The 21143-nt window shown below is 39.9% G+C and overlaps 1 protein-coding gene across 3 annotated transcripts in view; it reads right to left on the bottom strand.

The window, feature by feature from the left end:
• Positions 1 to 20525, bottom strand: part of MAP3K7CL (MAP3K7 C-terminal like) — a 48312-nt gene extending 27787 nt beyond the window's left edge. The window contains exons 1-2 of one of the 3 annotated variants that reach the window (XM_037743252.1): positions 20355 to 20525; positions 8508 to 8616 (exon numbers count right to left, since the gene is read on the bottom strand). In XM_037743252.1, coding sequence (XP_037599180.1) covers positions 8508 to 8577 — 70 coding nt within the window. In that variant the 5' untranslated portion in view covers positions 8578 to 8616; positions 20355 to 20525. Of the gene's footprint in view, positions 1 to 8507; positions 8617 to 10844; positions 10946 to 10971; positions 11429 to 20354 lie in introns of those variants that run through there. The other 2 variants (XM_017541930.2, XM_017541931.2) reach the window with 2 other exon arrangements.
• Positions 20526 to 21143: the final 618 nt, after the last annotated feature.

The following is a 21143-nucleotide window of genomic DNA, read 5'->3' as shown; positions in this document are numbered from 1 at the left end:
TATGACACCACAGATTTTCAATTCTTTATAAATTAATAAACATGATGTTATCTTAATCAGTATCTAAAATTGTCAGGCTAACAAGATCATGTCTCAATAGATTGGTTTTGCTCTGCAAAAAGAGACTTGATTTAGTTAAGGACAAATTTTTTTTTTTTTTTTTTAAAGAGTCTCACTCTGTTGCCCAGGCTGGAGTGCAGTAGTATGATTTCGGCTCACTGCAAACTCTGCCTCCCAGGTTCAAGCAATTCTCCTGCCTCAGCCTCCCGAGTGGCTGGGACTACAGGTGCCTGCCACCACACCTGGCTAAACTTTTTGTATTTTTAGTAGAGATAAGGCTACACCGAATTAGCCAGGATGGTCTTGATCTCCTGACTCCATGATCTGTTTGCCTTGGCCTCCCAAAGTACTGGGATTACAGGCATGAGCCACTGTCCCTGGCCAAGGACAAATTTTATGTTTCTTGAAAAAGCTAACCTATTCACTATTATTGTATCTATCATTTTGTGAATGTCATCAATTTATCCTGTTGTTAGAATATTTTGACTGACTTAGGTTGTAACACACTCACTGTCCAAAAAGCACCTGCCTTTTCTGAAAAAGAGCTTATTAGGGCCAGGTACAGTGGCTTATGCCTATAATCTCAGCACTTTGGGAGGCTGATATGAGTAGATTGCTTGAACCCAGGAGTCCGAGCCCAGCCTGAGCAACTAGTGAGATGCTGTCTCAACAAAAAGTAAACAAGGCTGGGCACGGTGGCTCACGTCTGTAATCCCAGCACTTTGGGGGGACAAAGTGGGTGGATCATGAGATCGAGAGATCGAGACCAACCTCGCCGACACGGTGAAACCCCATCTCTACTAAAAATACAAAAATTCGCTGGGCGTGGTGGTTCACGCCTATAGTCCTAGCTACCTGGGAGGCTGAGGCAGGAGAATCACTTGAACCCAGGAGGTGGCGTATGCGGCGAGCCAAGATCATGCCATTGCACTCCAACCTGGTGACAGAGTGAGACTCTGTCTCAAAAAAATAAAATAAAATAAAATAAAATAAACAAGAAGCTGGGCATAGTGGTACATGCCTTTAGTCCTAGCTACTGAGGAGGCTGAGGTGGGAGGACTGTTTGGGCCCAGGAGGTTGAGGCTGCAGTGAGCCAAGATTGCACTACTGCACTTCAGACTGGGTGACAGAGTGAGACCCTGTCTAAATAAAGAAATTAAAAAAAAAAAGACCCTATTGGAAGTATATTTATTCTTCGGCATACCACCAAATAAAATTTACCCCTTTTTTTCTCCTTTCCTACCACAACATACCAAAAGTAACCTTCCTCCATCAACCCCATGGCCCTTGGAAAGATATTTGTTATCAGGAAGCTTTGAGCTTTCACTTAAAACATGGACTCTGCCTCCAAATGGGTAATGAAGTGACAACAGTACTAAGGACCTGGCTTTGAAACCCTGCTTCTGTTTATTAATTGCATGATTGGAAGCAAGTCATTTCACCTCACTTAGCAAACATTTATTTCCACTTCTGTGAAAATGAGTGGAATAACACCTTCCTGTGGGGTGGCAACCAATACTAAATTGATGAGAAGATGGGAATAAAAGCACTACTAGGCCAAGCGAGGTAGCTCACATCTGTAATCCCAGCACTTTGGGAGGCGGGTGGATCATGAGGTCAGAAGTTCAAGACCAGCCTGACCAACATGGTGAAACCCCGTCTCTACTAAAAATACAAAAATTAGCCAGTTGTGGTGGCATGGGCCTGTAATCTCAGCTGCTTGGGAGGCTGAGGCATAGAATTGCTTAATCCCAGGAGGAGGAGGTTGCAGTGAGTCGAGATCGCACCACTGCACTCCAGCCTGGGCAACAGAACAAGACTCTGTCTCAAAAAATCAAAACAAAGCACTACTCCTAAGTACTCAATAAACACCTCCTTTCTAGTCTTTCTTCACAACTTTAATACATTCCAACCAATAAATCCTATGGTATCTCAGACTCTTCATTTGACACCAGGATAATAAACCCCAAGTGGTTACAGACAGTGCCTGGCTGATTTTATAAGTATTTGATAATTCAGTTTCTACTATAGTTCTCAACTCTGTGCTCCATCAGAAATGCAAATATAGGAGACACTCACCTTCCACTCTGCCCTTAAGGCACTTTTGACTGAATGTTGTCACTGCATGCCAAGGCAGCTTTAAATGTAAGCTCATGATGGGACAGAAGGTGATTCGAGAGAGTTCATAATGACTGTCTGAGCCTGTTTCTCCCAAATGCCTTGTTCCTGGTGTCTAAAACCCCAGTGGGAACTTTATCCCTTGACTTCCTACAGAGTTCCCTGTGAATATGCCCTCCCTCAAAAAAAGAAAAAGCCAGAGAGTGGGGCTGGGTGCAGTGGCTCAAGCCTGTAATCCCAGCACTTTGGGAGGCCGAGGCGGGCAGCTCACCTACGGTCAGGAGTTTGAGATCAGACTGGTCAACATGGGGAAACCCCATCTCTACTAAAAATACAAAAATTAGCCGGGCGTGATGGTGCATGCCTATAATTCCAGCTACTTGGGAGGCTGAGGCAGGAGAATCGCTTGAACCCAGGAGGTGGAGGTTGCAGTGCGCCAAGATCTCACCGCTGCACTCCAGCCTGGGTGACAGAGTGAGACTCCATCTCAAAAAAAAAAAAAAAAAAGAGAGAGGTAAAAAAGGTAAACTCAATATTCATTTACAGCTTAGTGTGAATGAGGCTTTGTAGAGTCATTCCAGAGAACAAGGATTAAAAGTGTGGAGAGAATAGATTACTATAAACCCTTCAGATCCTCGGGAGGATGTGGGGAATAACACTGAAGACAGAAAAAGTTGAAGGAAGAGGACAGTGACAAACGCATGTTGTGGCTGGTCCAAGTGCAATGGTGTTTACAACTAACTGATCACAACCAGTTACAGATTCCTTTGTTCCTTCTCTACTCCAATGCTTCACTTGACTAACCTTTAAAAAATAAATAAGTAAAAAGCCACTTTACCTGCACTACAATTTTGCTGAGAGCCAGTTTTACAAATGAACACAAAAAGACTTCACATAATACCCAACTTGTTGCATTAGATTAGAAGGTAGCTATTGCAACTACTCCACGTATTTCTCCCTACAACACAAAACATCCTGATATTTGAGGAGAAAATAGTATTATTTAAAAGAGTCACCAATGGTATGGGTTCTGGATTTAAAAAAAAACTTAAGTGTCATACAATTAATTAATGTCCAGATATGAAAAATTTCTAATAGCTTGAAAGAATTTTTTTGAGATAGGGTCTTGTTTTGTTACCCGGGCCAGAGTGCAGTGGCGTGATCATGGTTCATTCAAGCTCCCCAGCAGCTGGGACTGCAAACATGCACCACCATGCCCAGCTAATTGTTTTATTTTTTATAGCAGCAGGTCTCATTATGTTGCCCAGGCTGGTCTTGCCTGGCCTCAAGTGATCCTCCTGGCTCAGCTTCCCAAAGTGCTGGTGTTATAGGTATGAGCCACCATGCCTGGACTGAAAGAATTTTTAAAATGTTAAAAGCTACCAGCTTGAGCTGATACCAGTATTCTTGACTCTTTCTAAATAAAACAAAAAACTGTGCTAAAAAATGCAAAAGACAGAATTCCAAAGCCAAGGTCTAAATTTACAAGGAGTGTGCCAGATTTTAGCTTAGCTGAAGATGAAGAAAAGTCTCAAATAGTTAATATGAAATCCTAATGTTTGTCCAACTCTAAATTCCCTCTAACCAGAGAAGGGCCCGTGATTCTCAAATAACCCAAGAGGTGGGGTTCATATTTTTCTTCTGTACTTTTTCTATTAAGAAAACTAATTCCATGAAGTTTCCAGTTTAGGAAGTTTTAACTCTTTGAAATTCCCAGTTTAGAAATAATACTGATTATATCATTAGCTTATTAAAGATAAGCATTACTGCCTCTAGGAGTTACCATTAGCTAAGTATTACCTTACAAAGCACTCTGATGATAGGCTAGAAATAGTGATTGTATTTTAGAGGAATAACACACACACACACACACACGCACACACACACACACACACACACACATATATGTGTGTGTGTGTGTGTGTGTTCTCCAAAACCTTGCTTCCTTTATTTAAGGACCCCTGGAGGTCCATGTTCTATTCAAGGTCTTATGGCTCATTCTGCTATCACTGAACAATGACCAACTCCTCATCTCCCAGGGACAGTCTGTCACCAAGTCCTTTCAACCCTTCTTTCAAAATAGACTCTGAATTCAGTCATCCCATTACATTATCTAATGCAGGCTCTCATCACTTTGCACCATTATAAAAAGCCTCTCCTATTCTCTCAACTCTCCACATTCCAGACTGTTCTACCACATTTTGACCATTTTCATCATATTATTCCCTTTCCTAAGGACTTTTGACTCTTTATTGCTTTTGATCAAGTCCGAACCCTTTTGCTGAACTTTGAAAACTGACTTGGCAACATGGGTCTATTGCTGTCTAAACAGGTGCCCTATGTAAGCGTCCAAAACAATGGCTGGCTCAAGTAGGGCTCGGTAGACCGCATGTTACTCTTCCACAGTTCAGACCTATGCTGCAATCGACTAGTTTTAGTCTTTTCTGAAGAGACCATGTTCTTCCTGACTCTTAAGTTTTGCTCCTGCTTTCTGTTTAGAGTGAAAAGAGAAAGCTGGTTACAAGGTATGTAACCCCCTTTTTTGCGTCTAGTACCCAGGAATGACACGTTTCGTGTACTGCCCCTCTATACTCTACCTGCCCTCAAGCCCACTTTGACTATCACCTCTTCCAAGAAGCTATCACTAATGGCTCTGGGTGACACAGACTTTTCTCCAAACATCTTTGCTTTATAAAGCCCATGGGAGGTCACACTGTTCTCTTCCACACATCCCACCCACCTTTGGCAGAGTGCTGGAAACGCTGAAACCAAATAAATTCAGTTAATTGATGACAGGAGAAAAAGGATATGAACAGTCTACTAACTGCATAACTATCCTAAATAACTGCAGGTCAGTTATGCTATAAAATCTACCTTGACATCAAGTAGAATGTGAGATGTAGGTGAGACACACAACTGCTTAGCGGTTTACATTTCCCTGATACTCCACAATCAATTATCATCATTTCAGGGATAAGTTGAATGCTTAATTTGTATCAAGCCCTCTGCTAAATACTTTACCTATAAGGTGTCATTGCCTTCTTATCACAACCCTGTGAATTACTACTATATGCATCTGATAGGAAACGGAATTTCAGCAAGGTGGAATGATCATACAAATAGTGTTGGAGGCAGGTCTAGAAATCATGCCTCTCTGGCTCTAAAGCCTATGTCCTTAACCTCTACACTAAATCATCTCAGGAATATATAGTCCTGAAATGACTGGATGAAATGAGCACTAGACTAGGCTTATTAGAAATGAACATGGCAGGCCAGGCACTGTGGCCTGTAATCCCAGCAATTTGGGAGGCCGAAGCAGGCAGATCACCTGAGGTTAGTACTTCGAGACCGGCCTGGTCAACATAGTAAAACCCCATCTCTACTAAAAATAAAAATATTAGCCAGGCATGGTGGCATATGACTGTAATCCTAGCTACTCAGGAGGTTGAGGCAGGAGAATCGCCTCGGGGAGGTGGAGGTTGCAGTGAGCCAATATAGCACAACTGCACTCCAGCCTGGGTGACAGAGACACTCTGCTTCAAAAAAGAAAAAGAAAGAAAGAAAGAAATGAACATGTCAACATTCACAAGCAAAGATGTCTCCTTTTCTCATGGACTCTGCTTATTCATCAATAATAAATTCAACAACATAAAATTACTCCCAAAAAGACAACCTTAGTGCCTTCCTTTACTATGAAAGTCTAGGATATTTTCTTTTGTTTCCCCCAAATGTGTGGTCTGCAGGCCACATGCACTGGAATTCAAAAGGCATGCACAGCTTGCTTGACGGCAAGTGTTTTCCTGTATGACACTCCACATGTTCCTTACTCAAGAATTCAAAGGGAGTGTCCCAAATATCTGCAAAACAGCTTTTTGTTCACTCACAGACACATGTATGTGCAAAAATACAGAGTCCTGGGCCCTGGCTATTCTTTGAAATCTTGCATTTGTGATATGCATAAAACACAGGAGGGACGTTTCTTTCTCTTCTTACAACAGTAATGGGTCTCCTGAATCAGAATATATAGGAGTGGGCCCTTAGAACACATGTTTTTGATGAGTGCTCTCAGGTGACTATTTTAATCAGGAAAGACTAACAAACATTGAACCTCAGCTCCTGCCTAACGTTCTCTAGGTAGGTGCCCTTTCTAGAGATATGGGGACACACTGACCCTAAGATTAATTACTTTTGGGAGATTTTTTTTCATAAGCATCTTTTGGTAGGGCTTGGGGGTAGGAATTTTTTAAAATAAATTATAATCCCTTTTTAAGGCAACCTATTAAAAACCATGAATTTCGAAAGTGGGCATTGTAGAGTCATTCAAAAGAGGAGAGAAAGAGACTGGAACAAACCAATCTAAATTGATAGATGAAAAACATCTGTGAGCTCCTAGTCAGGGACCAAGAAAGTTCAAAGAATGGTGAGAAATTAATTGGAAGTTGTAGATCTTGTACTTCAAGAAAGAGGCTATTCATGCAAACCAAAGATGGAGATTCACCTTTCCATGGCTCTTTTCTGTACGTAAATTAAATTCTGTTAACTGTTGACAGGGGAACAGTACATTTATTTGGATCAAAATTATAATGTGATAATATTGCTTGAGATAAATAAGCTTTCTGTACTGAAATTTCCTTTGTAAGGCTGTTGATTGTAACAGAGCTTGTTCTGCTCATATGCAGAAAGGAAATTATACATTTTCTTTCCCTCTGGATTTTGGGTTTGCACGTGTGTGTCTTGAGAACTAGCCACTCAAGATGCCATGAAAAGCATTATCTCTTGAAATCTTGCATTTAAGAAATGCATAAAAATGGAAGGGGCCTTCATTTTTCCTTTTAGAGAAACAGCATTGTAAAATGAAGAAAGTCCAGACATCAAGCCCAGGGCCCTGATTTCAGAACATAACTCTATTACTTACAAATGGTGTGGTCTCTGGGTGGCAATCTCTGTCTCTGTGCATAATGAATACTAATGCCTACATTGCATGGTTGTTTTAAGGATCAGAGATAATACAGGTCGATACTTAATATGATAGAGAATTACAGTTAATGGCAGTTGCCATTTCTATGTTGGGGTGGATTGATTTGCCTGTTGGGAAGATTTCTTCTCACCACTGTCTTGCAGAGTGACCCTGAGTGAGGACATAGTGCAACAGCAGGTCATGGGAAGAGGTTTGGAAAAATAGATTATGAAGAGTCGAGCCTTCGCCTCTTCCTACTATGGAATACATCCTCCATTGGAGCCTACACAGTCTAGGAAACTCCAGGATAAATGTGTCACCTGGCATAGTAACCCCAACCCTGCAATGGTTGTGTGATATCAGATTTCACAGAGCTCCTTACTTTGCATTATTCTGGAATTATCCTGTCCCTTTTCAATTTTTACTTTTTTAAAAAATAGAGATGATGTCTCCCTATGTTGCCCATGTTGGTCTCAAAACTCCTGGGCTCAAGGGATCCTCCTGCCTTTGCCTCCCAAAGTGCTAGAATTACAGGCATGAGCCACCGCGCCCAGCCAATCATTACTTTTTAAAGCAGTATCCCTACATGGGCATTGTAGGGACAGAGAGAGTCCTCAAAAGACCCAAGGTTTAAATGGTAATGTTGTTTAAGCATGTGATTTTAACAGATGATATTAAACTAAGAGCAATGGCAGACTCCAGTGGAAGAGAGCCAAGCCTTCCTTTCCTCCACACTGTGACCTCCGGCCACACAAAGTTCCTTGTTCAAAAGTGGTGCAATTCAATATGTGTGTTAAGAGGTCATTGAAGGGAGCCATGACGAAGGGCTCTAAGTATGGCAGCTTCACCTTAGACCTTACTATTTCAAGAGGCTCCTCCTCACCTGTCCCATTCATCATTCCTGCTGAAGTCTGTTGATTTAGCCAGAAGGGTGGGAGCACCAGTGAGAAACAAGCATTTCAAACTTAGGCTTCAGCAAATATTGCTGGAACTGAAACAGTGATATTTTCATATTACCTAACCAACTGTCAGCTCCTAATAAATGTTTCCTCATGCAGTTTTAACAATAACACACTTTGCTATTGTAAGACATTGTTATAGCTCAATGAATTTTATTCTAAAAGAAAGCTGGAATGGAGAGGGAGGAGAAAAAAATGAGTTAAAATGGCTCAGGGATTCAAGGTGGAGGAAAGCATCATTAGAGGCATTTCTGGAAGCCACCATCTAACAACGCATGATGAAATATCACATTTCTCATCATCAGCTCATGCAAACATGCAACTTTAAATTTTCCACAGAGATGTGGCATTAGAAAAGATGCTGGAAAGGTGGGGCATGAGGGAGACAACTCTTCTTCCAGAGCAGACTGTACCTGAGGCGTCATTGAGGCTAAAGGCGATGCGTACAGGCTTGTCGGCAGGTACCCTGGCTGTGCTGATCATGTGGGCACCTGAGCCTCCGCCTTCTCCTGGGTCTTCCAGCTGTGAAAGCAAGAGAGAGCCATTGTCACTTTACCCAGTGTCATCCCCCTGAATACTCAGAGGCCCTTGGAAATTAGAGGTAAAGTTATTAAGGTTAGTAAGCATTACCTCCTTATTCTAAAGATACTCCGAGTTTTGAACTTTCTTTTTTTGTGTCAGAAGTATTCCCCTACCTCATTTAAATATTTTTTTTCTTGGCTCAAGAAAAAATTGCTTTTGCAATATACATCTAGAATTAATGAAATATGGGAAATATCTCTACCTGCCTTACTTGCTCAGTATCCTTTCATGCTGACCAGTTTAATCCTGGCCCTTTAAGGTCATATAAAGTATTTTATTTTCAACTCAAAAGAATAAAAAGAGATATAGTCTTAATAAGGTATCAGATGGCTTGCGATTAGACTAGCATTTCATGCTCAAAAGCCTAAATTAAATCGGAATTATTAATCTGAGAGTGGTAAAGAATGAGTTTCATGGAATCATTCAAAGAATACCAAAAATTGCTAGGTATGGTGGCTCATGCCGGTAATCCCAACACTCTGGGAGGCTGTGGGGGGGCGGATCAACTGAAGTCAGGAGTTCGAGACCAGCATGGCCAACGTGAGGAAACCCTATCACTACTAAAAATATAAAAATTAATGGGGCATGGTGACAGGCACCTGTAATCCCAGATACTTGGGAGGCTGAGCCAAGAGAATTGCTTGAACTCGGGAGGCAGAGGTTGCAGTGAACCGAGATCATGCCACTGCACTTCAGCCTGGATGACATAAAAAAATAAGTAAGTAAATAAAGAATACCAAAAATCACTTTAAAATATCTCAGTTATATTATGAATATCATGTGCTTAAATATCTGATTAACTACCTGTAAATCTATCAAACATTTCTAAGGTTGCACATCTTAACAATCTATGATAAAAGCAAAAGACAAAACTCAAAAACATCCTATAGATATTCTACTCCATCTATTAAATCATCATTTAATTAATTAATTAATGGAAAAAAATCCTGCAGATAAAATGGAATGAGCAAAAACACATGAATATTTCTGTGTTATAATCAGAGAATTTAGCCCAAATATATTTTAACCAAGATATTTGATAATTTGATGTCTACAGGGAACTAGGAATAGATATAAATACATAATATCTTTGTTATTTACAAACATATATTTAACTTTTCTAATTTTATTCCCTCCTCCCCTAAACTCTCTACTTTCCTTCTCATGTAGACAGTAAACCAAAAAACCTGAATGATATTTTAAGAGAAATGTCTCTAAAAATGGCAAAGTATAAATAATCTCTTTAGCCATCCTTAAAGAGACTCTGGGAAATGCTTTAGCAGGACATATTCTCACAGCATGGTTTCTGACTTTTTCCCATAACTTTTCTCTATCTAAAAATAGTGTCCAGAGCACTGAATTTTGTTTTTAAAAGTATTTATAGAGCCAAAGCCAATGCATATATATACATGTATATTTAGACATACATACATATGGAATCATCTTACCCAGCATATGAAAAAAGATCAGGCTTATATTAAACCCTACTACAGCTCTGGAGAAAAACCAGCAACTGTTGATCACTCAGTTAGAATCATAATTTGGCCCATTTATTTAGCACAACAAGTAGCAATGCACCAAAACTGTCCATATCATATAATTCTAAGTTAGAAAGAAATAGTAACATGAAACATTTAATTTTAAAAAAGAATAATATAAAATATCTGTTATTTGATTCAGGGTTTGTTTTATCTTGACCACTCTTTTGTCCAGTCTTATCTACTTAGAATCAAGGATTTTCTTAGTATCTATTGCTAGGGAATGGCACAGATTGTCTCAAATTCAACAGAACAAACCATTAAAATTTCCTAAAAGTTTTAGCTAAAAAGAAAAGTTTTACTGTTATGTACTGTACAATCACCAAGCCACTTTAGCATAACATCTAAGGATGGAAAGCTGCACTCCTCTTTTGCTAAATCTCCCAACACTTGCCCCCACCAAGAAAGCAAGCACAAGAGGTAGAAATTTGCCTCACAGATCTTGTAAATAAATAGTCCTCTGGTATGGTTTCCAGCTACAGGAAATGGAATTAATAAACAGAGCTAATTAGAGTCCCTCCCCTCCACTCAATGGAGAACATCTGTCTGCCTGTGAAAGGATGGTGGCGAGACTGAGTGGACTTTGAGTTCCACACAACATTGATCACAAGAGCCCCTAGACCAACTTGCCTTTTCATCACACCGTCTGGGGAAACGAACCACAGGTTCCTTCTCTCGGCTACAAGCTGCAACAGAGCTTTGGTTAAGTTGCTGGTGATCCGAGCATTTAGTTCAGTTTTCACACCTGTTGGCTTACCTCACTTAGTTGAGTGTCTGCACTTGTGTAACCCAGAGCCAGCCACTGCCTTGGCCAGTCGTTGCCTTTGTGGAGTAGAGACTCAGTGAGAGACCAGGCTGCACCTGCTGCATAGCAGCCACTGACAATCTGAGGAGCGGAGACAGCTGTCAGGGCAGCACGCTGCTACCTGCTCTGCCCCAGACCCCAGCGTCCCACGGGACCTCCCTTTCCTTCCCTTCCGCTTCCCTCCACAACCCCTCTCTCCTTTCCTTGCCTCTCTAACAGCCAGGATGTTGTCATGTTTCTAGAAAAAGCAAGAGCAAAAGAAAACCCTCCTCCTGTCAGAGGCATTGATAAACAGCAAACTGTGTAGAGTCCAAATGTTTTAATTCATTAGTCCTGGCAAACCTAAAATACAAACAGACTTGCTTCACAAGACAGGAATGTCTTCAGCGTGACCCAATCGGTGTCTGTGTCTATTCCAGCAAACTGGCAAAGATAGCATGACTCCAGTCAGCAAAAATGTTGGTCGCTCCAATCAGCTCAGCCAGACCCAGCCAACTTGGACAGGCCACAGGCCAACTCTCAGATGATAGTGCGATGATCCTGGTTAAGAATGTGAGGTTTGAGGTTGAGCCCGTGTTGGGCTTGATGACTTGATTCATTCTTCAAATGCAACCAACCACAAAAGGAATCAATGGTAAATAGAAATGGAGCATTAGAATTAGTCAACCTTCTTAAAAGCTGTAAACTTGGATTTTTAGGTCAAATAAGTAAAATAAATATTAAGAGAAGACAAAGATAAGCCACGGACTAGAAGAAAGTCTTTGCAAAACACATATCAGATGAAGAACTGGCATCCAAAATATACAATGAACTCTTAAAACTCAACAGCAGAAAAACAAAGAACGCAATCAAAAAAATGGGCTGGGCAAAAGATCTGAACAGATATCTCACTACAGAAAATATACAGATGGCAAGTAAGCATATGAAAAGATGATCAATATATGTCATTAGGGAATTGCAAACTAAGACAACAATGAAATACCACTATACACCTATTAGAATAACCAAAATTCAAAATACTGACAACATCAAATGTTGGTGAGGCTGTGGAGCAACAGGAACTTTCAGTCTGTGCTGGTGGGAATGAAAACATAATAGTACTTTAGGGTATGGTTGGGCAGTTTCTTACAAAAGCAAACATACCTTTACCATATGACCCAGAAATCACACTCCTTGTTATTTCCACAAAAGCCCACACACAGATGTTTATACCAGGTTTATTCATAATTGCCAAAACTTAGAAGCAACCAAATTGTCCTTCAACAGGTAAATAAATTGCGGTATATCCTGACAATGGAATATCATTCAGGGATAAGAAGAAAAACTATCAAGCCACAAAAAGATATGGAAGTATCTTAAGTGCATATTATTAAATGAAAGAAGCTAATCGTAAAGGCTACCTGCTGTACAATTCCAACAACATGACATTCTGGAAAAGGCAAAACTATAGATATACTGTAAAAAGATCAGTGGTTGCCAGGGATTCAGGAAGAGAAAAAGAAAGGATGAATAGGTGAAGCTCAAAGGATTTTAGGGCAGTGAAACCATTCTGTATGAGACTACAGTGGTAGATACATGTCGTTACACAATTGTCAAAACCCATAGAATGTACAACAGAGTGAACCCTAATGTAAACTTTGAACTAATAATGAATAATAATGTATCAATATTGGTTCATTAACTGTAACAAAGATGTCAATTAGGAGTTGATGGGATGAGGAAATATATGGGAATTCTGTACATTTCACTCCATTTTTTTTCTGTAAATCTAAAACTGCTCAAAAAATATTAAATATATAAGTAAAAGGACTCAGCATAGATTTTCTTAATCTAATGAACAGAAGGCTAATTTGTCATGATATACACACAATAAAGCTGTACAGATTCAGACAATTAAAACATTCACATATAAGCTTACTCTTTTCAGGAATTAATATTACTGTTTTAATATTATTTTATGGTTATAACATAACTTACTAATGCATTATAACTTATCAAAGTGAATTTCTTATTCACAATCTCAATTTAACCTTCCAGAAGATCCTATACAATAGTTATGGTCAGTGTTGCCATCTTGATTTGACAGATAAGTTTAGACAATTCAAATAACAGGCTTTAGAATGAATGACCATAATAGAATTAAGAACCCAGATAGGATCCAGGTTTTCTAATTATTAGTTCATGCTACTTCCAGTACCCCAGGATGCACCCTGTATCAAAGATTTAATTGAAAGTTTGAGTTAAGAATTCGTCTGACCCTCAGCTTTTGTTGGGAGGAGACAAAAGTGTCACTTTCTTCAGTGGTCCAGCATCCAGGTTGCTCTGACGATAGCCATCTTTATCATGACACCCAAGTTCAAGCCCAAGAAAATCAAAGTCTGCATCTTATGCGTGCCAGTGGGAAAGCAGATACCACATCTGTGCTGTCTCTCAAACTGGACCCCTGGGTCTGCCCTCAGTAAAGCTGGTAGTGACATTGACATTGCCAAGGCAATTGGTGACTGGAAGTGGCTGAATTATAGTGAAATTGACAGCTCAGAATGGACAGAACTAGGATGAAGTAGCACCTTCCTTTTCTGCACTGACCATCAGGCTCTCAAGGAACCAGACAGAGATAGAACAAGACCGTTACATATTAAACACAATGAAAAAATTGCCTTCTATGATACTGTCAGCAGCTCCTGAGCAACATAGCATAGATCTTTATCCACATAACTCTCTGGAATCATTGAAGTAAACCGGGAGACTGACCACTGTGTGGGCTGCAGCGTTGATAGCTACATCCTCATGACATCAAAAATGACATCAAGAGAGGTATGGTGGATGCCCAGTAGGTAAAGGGCTGCAAAGGAAAATATTTCATTAAAAGATAATTTGACAACAATGAGAAAGGAACAAACAGAATATGTCTAAATTGTTGAAATGTTCTCTTTCTGAATCTGATAACAAATTCAAGGTTTTCACAGTCACAAGTAATATTTACCAGCTCTTCTGTTCACATACGATGTACTTCTTGGGTCTTTATCCAAACACTTTCAAGACAGTAACAAATCTGAAATCCAAGTGAAATCCCTTCTCACAACTGAAACCCAAAATAACTACAAGGTATTTTAAGAATTTAATAGAATTATATAAATTCAATCCAGGAAGGACGTGTTTGTGCATCAAGATATACACAGATTAACAGTATGTATCTTGGTGGTGGCAATAATATATAATTTTTACTTTATTCTTTTCAGCAACAAATATGTTTTACTGTTATTTGGAAAGCTATTTTCAATAATATTCAAGGAGCTTTTCCTCTTAATTTAAAAACTCTGTTTCGCATGACACAGCCTCAGGAGGTCCTGACAACATGTGCCCAAGGTGGCTGGTCAGGACACAGCTGGTTTTACAGATTTTAGGGAGACATGAAACATCAATCAATACGTATAACTAGTACATTGGTTCAGTTGGAAAGGTGGGACAGCTCTAGGTGAAGGTGGGGCAACTTAAAGTGAGGAGGGGGCTTCCAGGTCTTAGGTAGATAAGAGACAAACAGTTGCATTCTTTTGAGATTCTGCCTCTCCAAATGAGGCAATCAGATATGCATTTATCTCCATGAGCAGAGGGGTGACTTTGAATAGAATGGAAGGCAGGTTTGGCCTAAGCAGTTTCCAGCTTGACTTTTCCCTTTAGCTCAGTGATTTTGGGGCCCTAAGATTTATTTTCCTTTCACAAAGCATAGGTTCAACAAAGTATGGACAGCCATGTAGAAATACGATTGGACGAAAAGGGTGTGATCTAACGCTAATAGACTAAGTGGGGAAACCCAGCAAGGTATATCTGTCTAAATTCTTCCTGGCCTCTCTGAGCACGCATTTCTTCCTTCAAGGTGTGAGGCAAGGCTCTCTTTGGAATGGGGGTTTTATGACCTACAGTCAAACAAAGTAGGTCAGATAGTTTTGTTATGGCCAGTTTTTACACAGAAAGGAGAAGAGAAAGTTAGGGTAATATTTTTAGGTGTTATGGCTAGCTTCGTGGGAAAAGGCTCCTAGTTTCTACTTGCCTTGGGGAAGAGAGATTCTAGTTTCCAATGGCTAGCCTTATGGGAGAATGCGACAGACGCAGAAGGACAGGAGAAAGGCAGAGAAAAACTTTTGCATCTGAGGCCTTCATCCTGGGCATTGCTCTGAGTCTCCACAACATCAAGGCGCAGCATTAAAACTTCCCCAAACTGGAAACAAAAGATCAAGCTTCCAAGGAGGAAAAAAACAAGATCTCATAAAAACAATCAGTAACCAGAAATGTTTTCACATTTCTCAATAACAATGCTGGAAACCAGTAGGAAATGAAACTAACTTTCACTATTCTAAAGGAAAAAAATGATTTCCAACCTAGAGTTCCATATGTGACCAAACTATCCATCAAGTTTTAGGATTAAAGGCCAGGCATGGTGGCTCATGCTGGTAATCCCAGCACTCTGGGAGGCCGAGGCAAGTGGATAACTTAAGGTCAGAAGTTCAAGACCAGCCTGGCCAACATGATGAAACCCATCTCTACTAAAAATACAAAAAAATTAGCCAGGCATGGTGGCAGGTGCCTGTAATCCCAGCTACTTAGAAGGCTGAGGCAGGAGAATCCCTTGAACCTGGGAGGCGGAGGTTGCAGTGAGCCAAGATCACATCACTACACTCCAGCCTGGGCAACAAGAGTAAAACTCCATCTCAAAAAAAAAAAAAAAGTTTTAGGATTAAGGCCTTCAACAAAATTTTTGTATCATGCGCTTTTGTCAAAAAGCTACTGGAAAAAGCTTCCTCTTTCCAGGAAAGAGGAAGCCTGGAACACAGGAAACAGAAAGGCCCAACACCACACAGGGTAAAATGGTCCTTCAGGATGATAATAAAAGGAAGTCACAAAGTGACCCTGTGTGCCACACCCCACAGAAACAGGTCTGAAAGCCATATGAATGGCTCCATTAGGAGTGCCTTGCCCTTAGCAGGGGCTCAACAAATATTTCAGGGACTAAATTGAACCTAGGATGGAAGTGCCTAATAGGAAAGGTACCCATAAAAGTCAGGAAAACATGAAGAAAAGTTAAGACACATGGAGAAGTTAAGACACTTTGGGAGGCCGAGATGGGCAGATCACCTGAGGTCACGAGTTTGAGACTAGTCTAGCCAACATGGTGAAACCCCATCTCTACTAAAAATACAAAAGATTAGCCAAGTGTGATGGCACAAACCTGTAATCCCAGCTACTCAGGAGAATGAGGCAGGAGAAGCGCTTGAACCTGGGAGGCGAAGGTTGCAGTGAGCTGAGATCACACCACTACACTCTAGCCTGGGCAACAGAGCAAGACTCCATCTCAAATAAAAGTTAAAAAGATCTGTTTTCCTTTGCCAATATCTCTAGTTTTGTCTACTGCCAGACTCAGGTCCAAGTTAACCTTTTAACTTTAGATCTGTTTTTGTGAAGAATGAATATCCCAACACCCACAAGTATGGCCAAGTGAACTGAAGCATCCCTGCCCACCAAAAGGCAAGTAAGAAGAACATACATGTTCATAGTTTACCACAGGATGTTGTTTTGCTGGTGAGAGATGAGAGGACATATATACTTCAGGCCAGAGACAAATGGCTACAGAAAATAAAGGGGCTTTTAAAAGCAGTGTGAGGAAAAGGAAGGAGAGAAAAGGGACAGGGATGGAAGAGCAGAAAAACATTAATTGTCACAGGGAGAGGTCCAAAAAAAAAAAAATCTAAGCTTTCCTTCCTATAGTGATGAAATCATCCTTCCTATGGTTCTATGAAATAGCCAGTAAAATCCACATTATTCCCCAATGCTTCTGGAGTTCTGTATTCTGGAGATGTAAAGAGGCAGTGAGGCTGAACTCAAAGTTGGTTACCAGGTGACCACATAGGCTACCCAAAGGGTGCAGTCGATTTGGGGTATGACTATTCTTGCACAGAGTCACAAAGATGTCTCTCCAACCTTATTGCGGTCATGCTTACCTTGAATAAGGCTTTTTGTTGTTTAATAATGCATACCCTTTTTTCAAACACAAAGCTCCAAAGACATGGGGAGTTGCAGCAATCATCAAAATGAGATGCTGCTGCCATGGAAACATTTTGCTGTTCATGGTGGCAGTATTTTTTTTTTTTTTTTTGAGACGGAGTTTTGCTCTTGCTACCCAGGCTTGAGTGCAATGGCGCGGTCTTGGCTCACCGCAACCTCCGCCTCCCAGGTTCAAGCAATTCTCCTGCCTCAGCCTCTCCAGTAGCTGGGATTACAGGCATGTGCCACTACGCCTGAATAATTTTGTATTTTTAGTAGAGACAGGGTTTCTCCATGTTGGACAGGCTGGTCTCGAACTCCTCACCTCAGGTGATCTGCCCACCTCAGCCTCCCAAAGCGCTGGAATTACAGGCATGAGCCACTGCGCCCAGCTGGCAGTATTTTCTTAATAAAGTCACCAAGTAAAACTTTTCCTTTTATCTATTTAAATATATCATTGTTTTCGGAGGTTGGGTCAAAAGTAAAATGACATAGAGGTGGGATGAGGGTGAGGAACGTTTAAGCAATTTGCCTTTTAGTGGAAAAAGTCATTAACACACAGACATAACAAAGAGGACTCTAGCTTCATGAATGGCATCAAACATTAATTGTCACAGGGACAGGTCCAAAAAAACAATCTAAGTTTTCAAATCCTTTCATCTTGTTTTGTCTCAACTCCTCTGGCCACAATGAGATTGTCACATAATGTCTCTGAGCCTTAATTTCCTCATCTGGAAGGAAGAGATTTAAAATTAATACTCTCTGGCTAGGCCTGGTGGCTCACGCCTGTAATTCCAGCCCTTTGGGAGGCTGGTGGATCACCTAAGGTCGGGAATTCAAGACCTGCTGATCAATGTGAAAGGAAAATAATTCTTAGGTTCCCTAAATCACTGAGCTAAAGGGAAAAGTCAAGCTGGGAACTGCTTAGGGTAAACCTGCCTCCCATTCTATTCAAAGTCACCCCTCTGCTCACTCAGATAGATGCATATCTGATTGCCTTCCTTGGAAAGGCCAATCGGAAACTCAGAGGAATACAAGCCTTGTCTCTCACTTATCTGTGATATGGAAGCCTCCTCCCTGCTTCCAGTTTTCCTGCCTTTGCTTCAAGTTGTCCCCCCTTTCCAGACTGAACCAATGTACTTCTTACATATATTGACTGATGTCTCATGTCTCCCTAAAATGTATAAAACTAAGCTGTGCCCCAACCACCTTGGACACATGTTATCAGGACTTGCTGAGGCTGTGTCACTGGCCCATCATCAACCTTGGCAAAATAAACTTTCTAAATTAACTGAGACCTGTCTCAAATTTGAGGGATTCACAAAAATATGGAGAAACTCTGTCTCTACTACAAATACAAAAATTAGCCAGGCATGGTGGCACATGCCTGTAGTCCCAGCTACCCAGGAGGCTGAGGCAGGAGAATCGTTTGAACCAGGAGGTGGAGGTTGCAGTGAGCTGAGATCACACCACTGCACTCCAGCCTGGGCAACAGGGCAAGACTATGTCTCAAAAGAAAAAAAATTAATTTAAAATTAAATTAATATCCTCTAAAGTTTCTTACAATTCTAAATTCCTTAATTTTAGGACATGGAACCAGCCCCTGAATACAAGAATAATTATCCACAGAATTTCTTCTCTGGTTTTGATTCTGAAAGGTATAACTGGTTTGTAACAAACCAAAAATACATTTTACAGCAGTTGTCAAGGAAAGAACAGAATAAAGATAATCTCTGCTTCCTGTGGAAGGTAGTTACCAACACAACCCTCAATTTTACTGCCAAACCCATTTAGTCATCAGATATTTGGTAACGAAGTAAAATCCATTCAGTCCCTGATTACACTGTGAAACCTGAGGACATTCAGAAAAGTGACAAGAAAGAGATCGTGCTTTGTTCATAAAATATTTTTCAAATTAAGCCATCACATCCTAAAATAGTAGATTAGAATCACCCAGCAGGACTTCTTCCTGAAAGCATGCAAATGCACAATCCTTGTTTAGAAGTAAGTGTCAATTACTTGTGCAGATACAAAAATGACTAATTGCTGACGCCTAATAAGACACCTGTCAATTTTCCTTTTTTTAGCTTAGCTACTTTCAATTCATAGGAGTTGCCCAATATAAACAGCATTTTGCTGACAGTTTTGTGTGTGCTTCAGCAGTGATAGCATTTAAACTAAAATGGAGCATCAGATATTTCTGTCCACTTCTTAAAAATACATTTTAAGAATTACAGTATTAACCACGAATGAATGGCTGCCCAGCCTCACAAATGAGATACAGAAATAGCATTGTTAAGTCCACCAGAGAAGGAATAGCTTTCCATCACCACTCCAGCTAAATGGGAATGAAGATTTCCTAGAAGAGTCCATAAATAGAAAATGACATTTTCCTGGAACAGAAAAATTCTAGTGAAGAACAGGAGATTATCTTCTTTTGGGATTTTAGGATCTTACAATTTATATTAATTATATTAAATTAAATTATGTTAAGTAGAAGAAATATATTGATAGTTAAGACAGATTTCACAGATGCTTTTGTGTTTGAAATTAGAGGATGCATTATTAAACCACAAAACACCTTACTCAGGCTGGCTATGACAATAATTAGAATCAAAGTGGGGTTACACAGGTTGCCGAATTAATCTAAACAATTCAAATTAGACAAGTTGTTCTGCAGGGCCCTTTATGGCCTGAGTACCATGAAAATGGAAGTTATTTATATATCAGGAAATCATTCCTGAACATGAAAAAGTCTATTGCTTTAAAAAGCCTTTTGGACTAACTATAGCTGATTCACACCCTGAATGATAAAATTATTTATGTATTCAAATTTTTAAAGAACTCTTTGAAGAGCCTCATTAGCATGCTTTCAGAATTCTTTTTCCAAATTTAGATTCTGAAATTCACAATGAACAAGAATGACATTCCCTGTTTACCAAGAAACAGTAAATGAAGGTGAATCAGAATACAGACAGAATACTATTTTGTACTCCCTTTGGTTTTTTTAAAGGAAGACTTTAGGAAAATTTTATCTGCCATTGACCTCAGATATTTTTAATAATTTTCTTTAAGGACACGTTAGGAACAACAACAAAAAAAGTACTCATTTTAACAAGATCTTTCCATTTGTGGCTACATGGGCAGTAGGAAAGAATTGAGGCCCATGTGATTCTGTTACTAATGTTAGAGCTGGAAGATTTCTTTCAGATCATCTAAATCATCCTCTGATTTTATGCATGAGAAAACTCATCCATCATTTATATTTACATTTATATTTTTTAAACATTTGTACTTACAAGTCTTCTTCATGTGTTGATACCAAGATCCTGGATGTCATTTACTCGACTTTTCTAAATTCATGTGACTTAATAAGGTAAGAATCACATGGCCTGTTTAGTGACAGAGTTAGTATAGCTTAAGATTTATTCTAGCCTGTTATAGCACTGGAAATAGAAAGAAAGAAAACAAAACTCATGAACTACATGTTGCCACTTGTTTACTGCTGCACACAGGATACAGAAAAGCATTCAAAAATGCTGATTGAATGAAAGAATGTCACTGAAGAAACCACTACAGTATATATAAATAAACCATGCAGAAAGCCACAGAACAGATAGAATCCAAGGCTCACTTTATCACCAATTCATGGTGTTAGTCTGAGCTAGTTACAATCTCTCTGGTTCCCAGGCTATTCCTCTGTCATTTTTTAGATTTAATTAACATTTACATAGATTGCATATGTGCCAGGCACTACATTAAGGGCTTTAAATACAATGATTAATTTTGTTCTCACAATGATCCTGTGAGCAGGGCCAGCTTCCTGGCAAGTGTCACACGGCCCATGCTCAGAGGGGTCCAACACTTGGTTTCCAGCTGGAAAGGTGAACAAGGGGCCAGCATTTTCATTTCATCAAAATTTGAACAAGAGGCTCTTGCAAGCTATGCAACCAGTCCGACCTAGGAGGTAAGAACTATTATCACCCTAGTTTTACAGATGGGGAAATGGAGGTAAAGGGAGGTCAAGTAACCTGCCTAAGGTCAAAAAGCTAGTTTTTTTTTTTTTTTTTTTTTTTTTTTTTTTTTTT

The sequence above is a fragment of the Cebus imitator genome, unplaced genomic scaffold (genome assembly GCF_001604975.1).
Source record: "Cebus imitator isolate Cc_AM_T3 unplaced genomic scaffold, Cebus_imitator-1.0 Scaffold138, whole genome shotgun sequence".
Lineage (NCBI taxonomy): Eukaryota > Metazoa > Chordata > Mammalia > Primates > Cebidae > Cebus > Cebus imitator.
The sequence above is the reverse complement of the archived record's forward strand: the minus strand, read 5'-3'. Positions and strand labels throughout refer to the sequence as shown.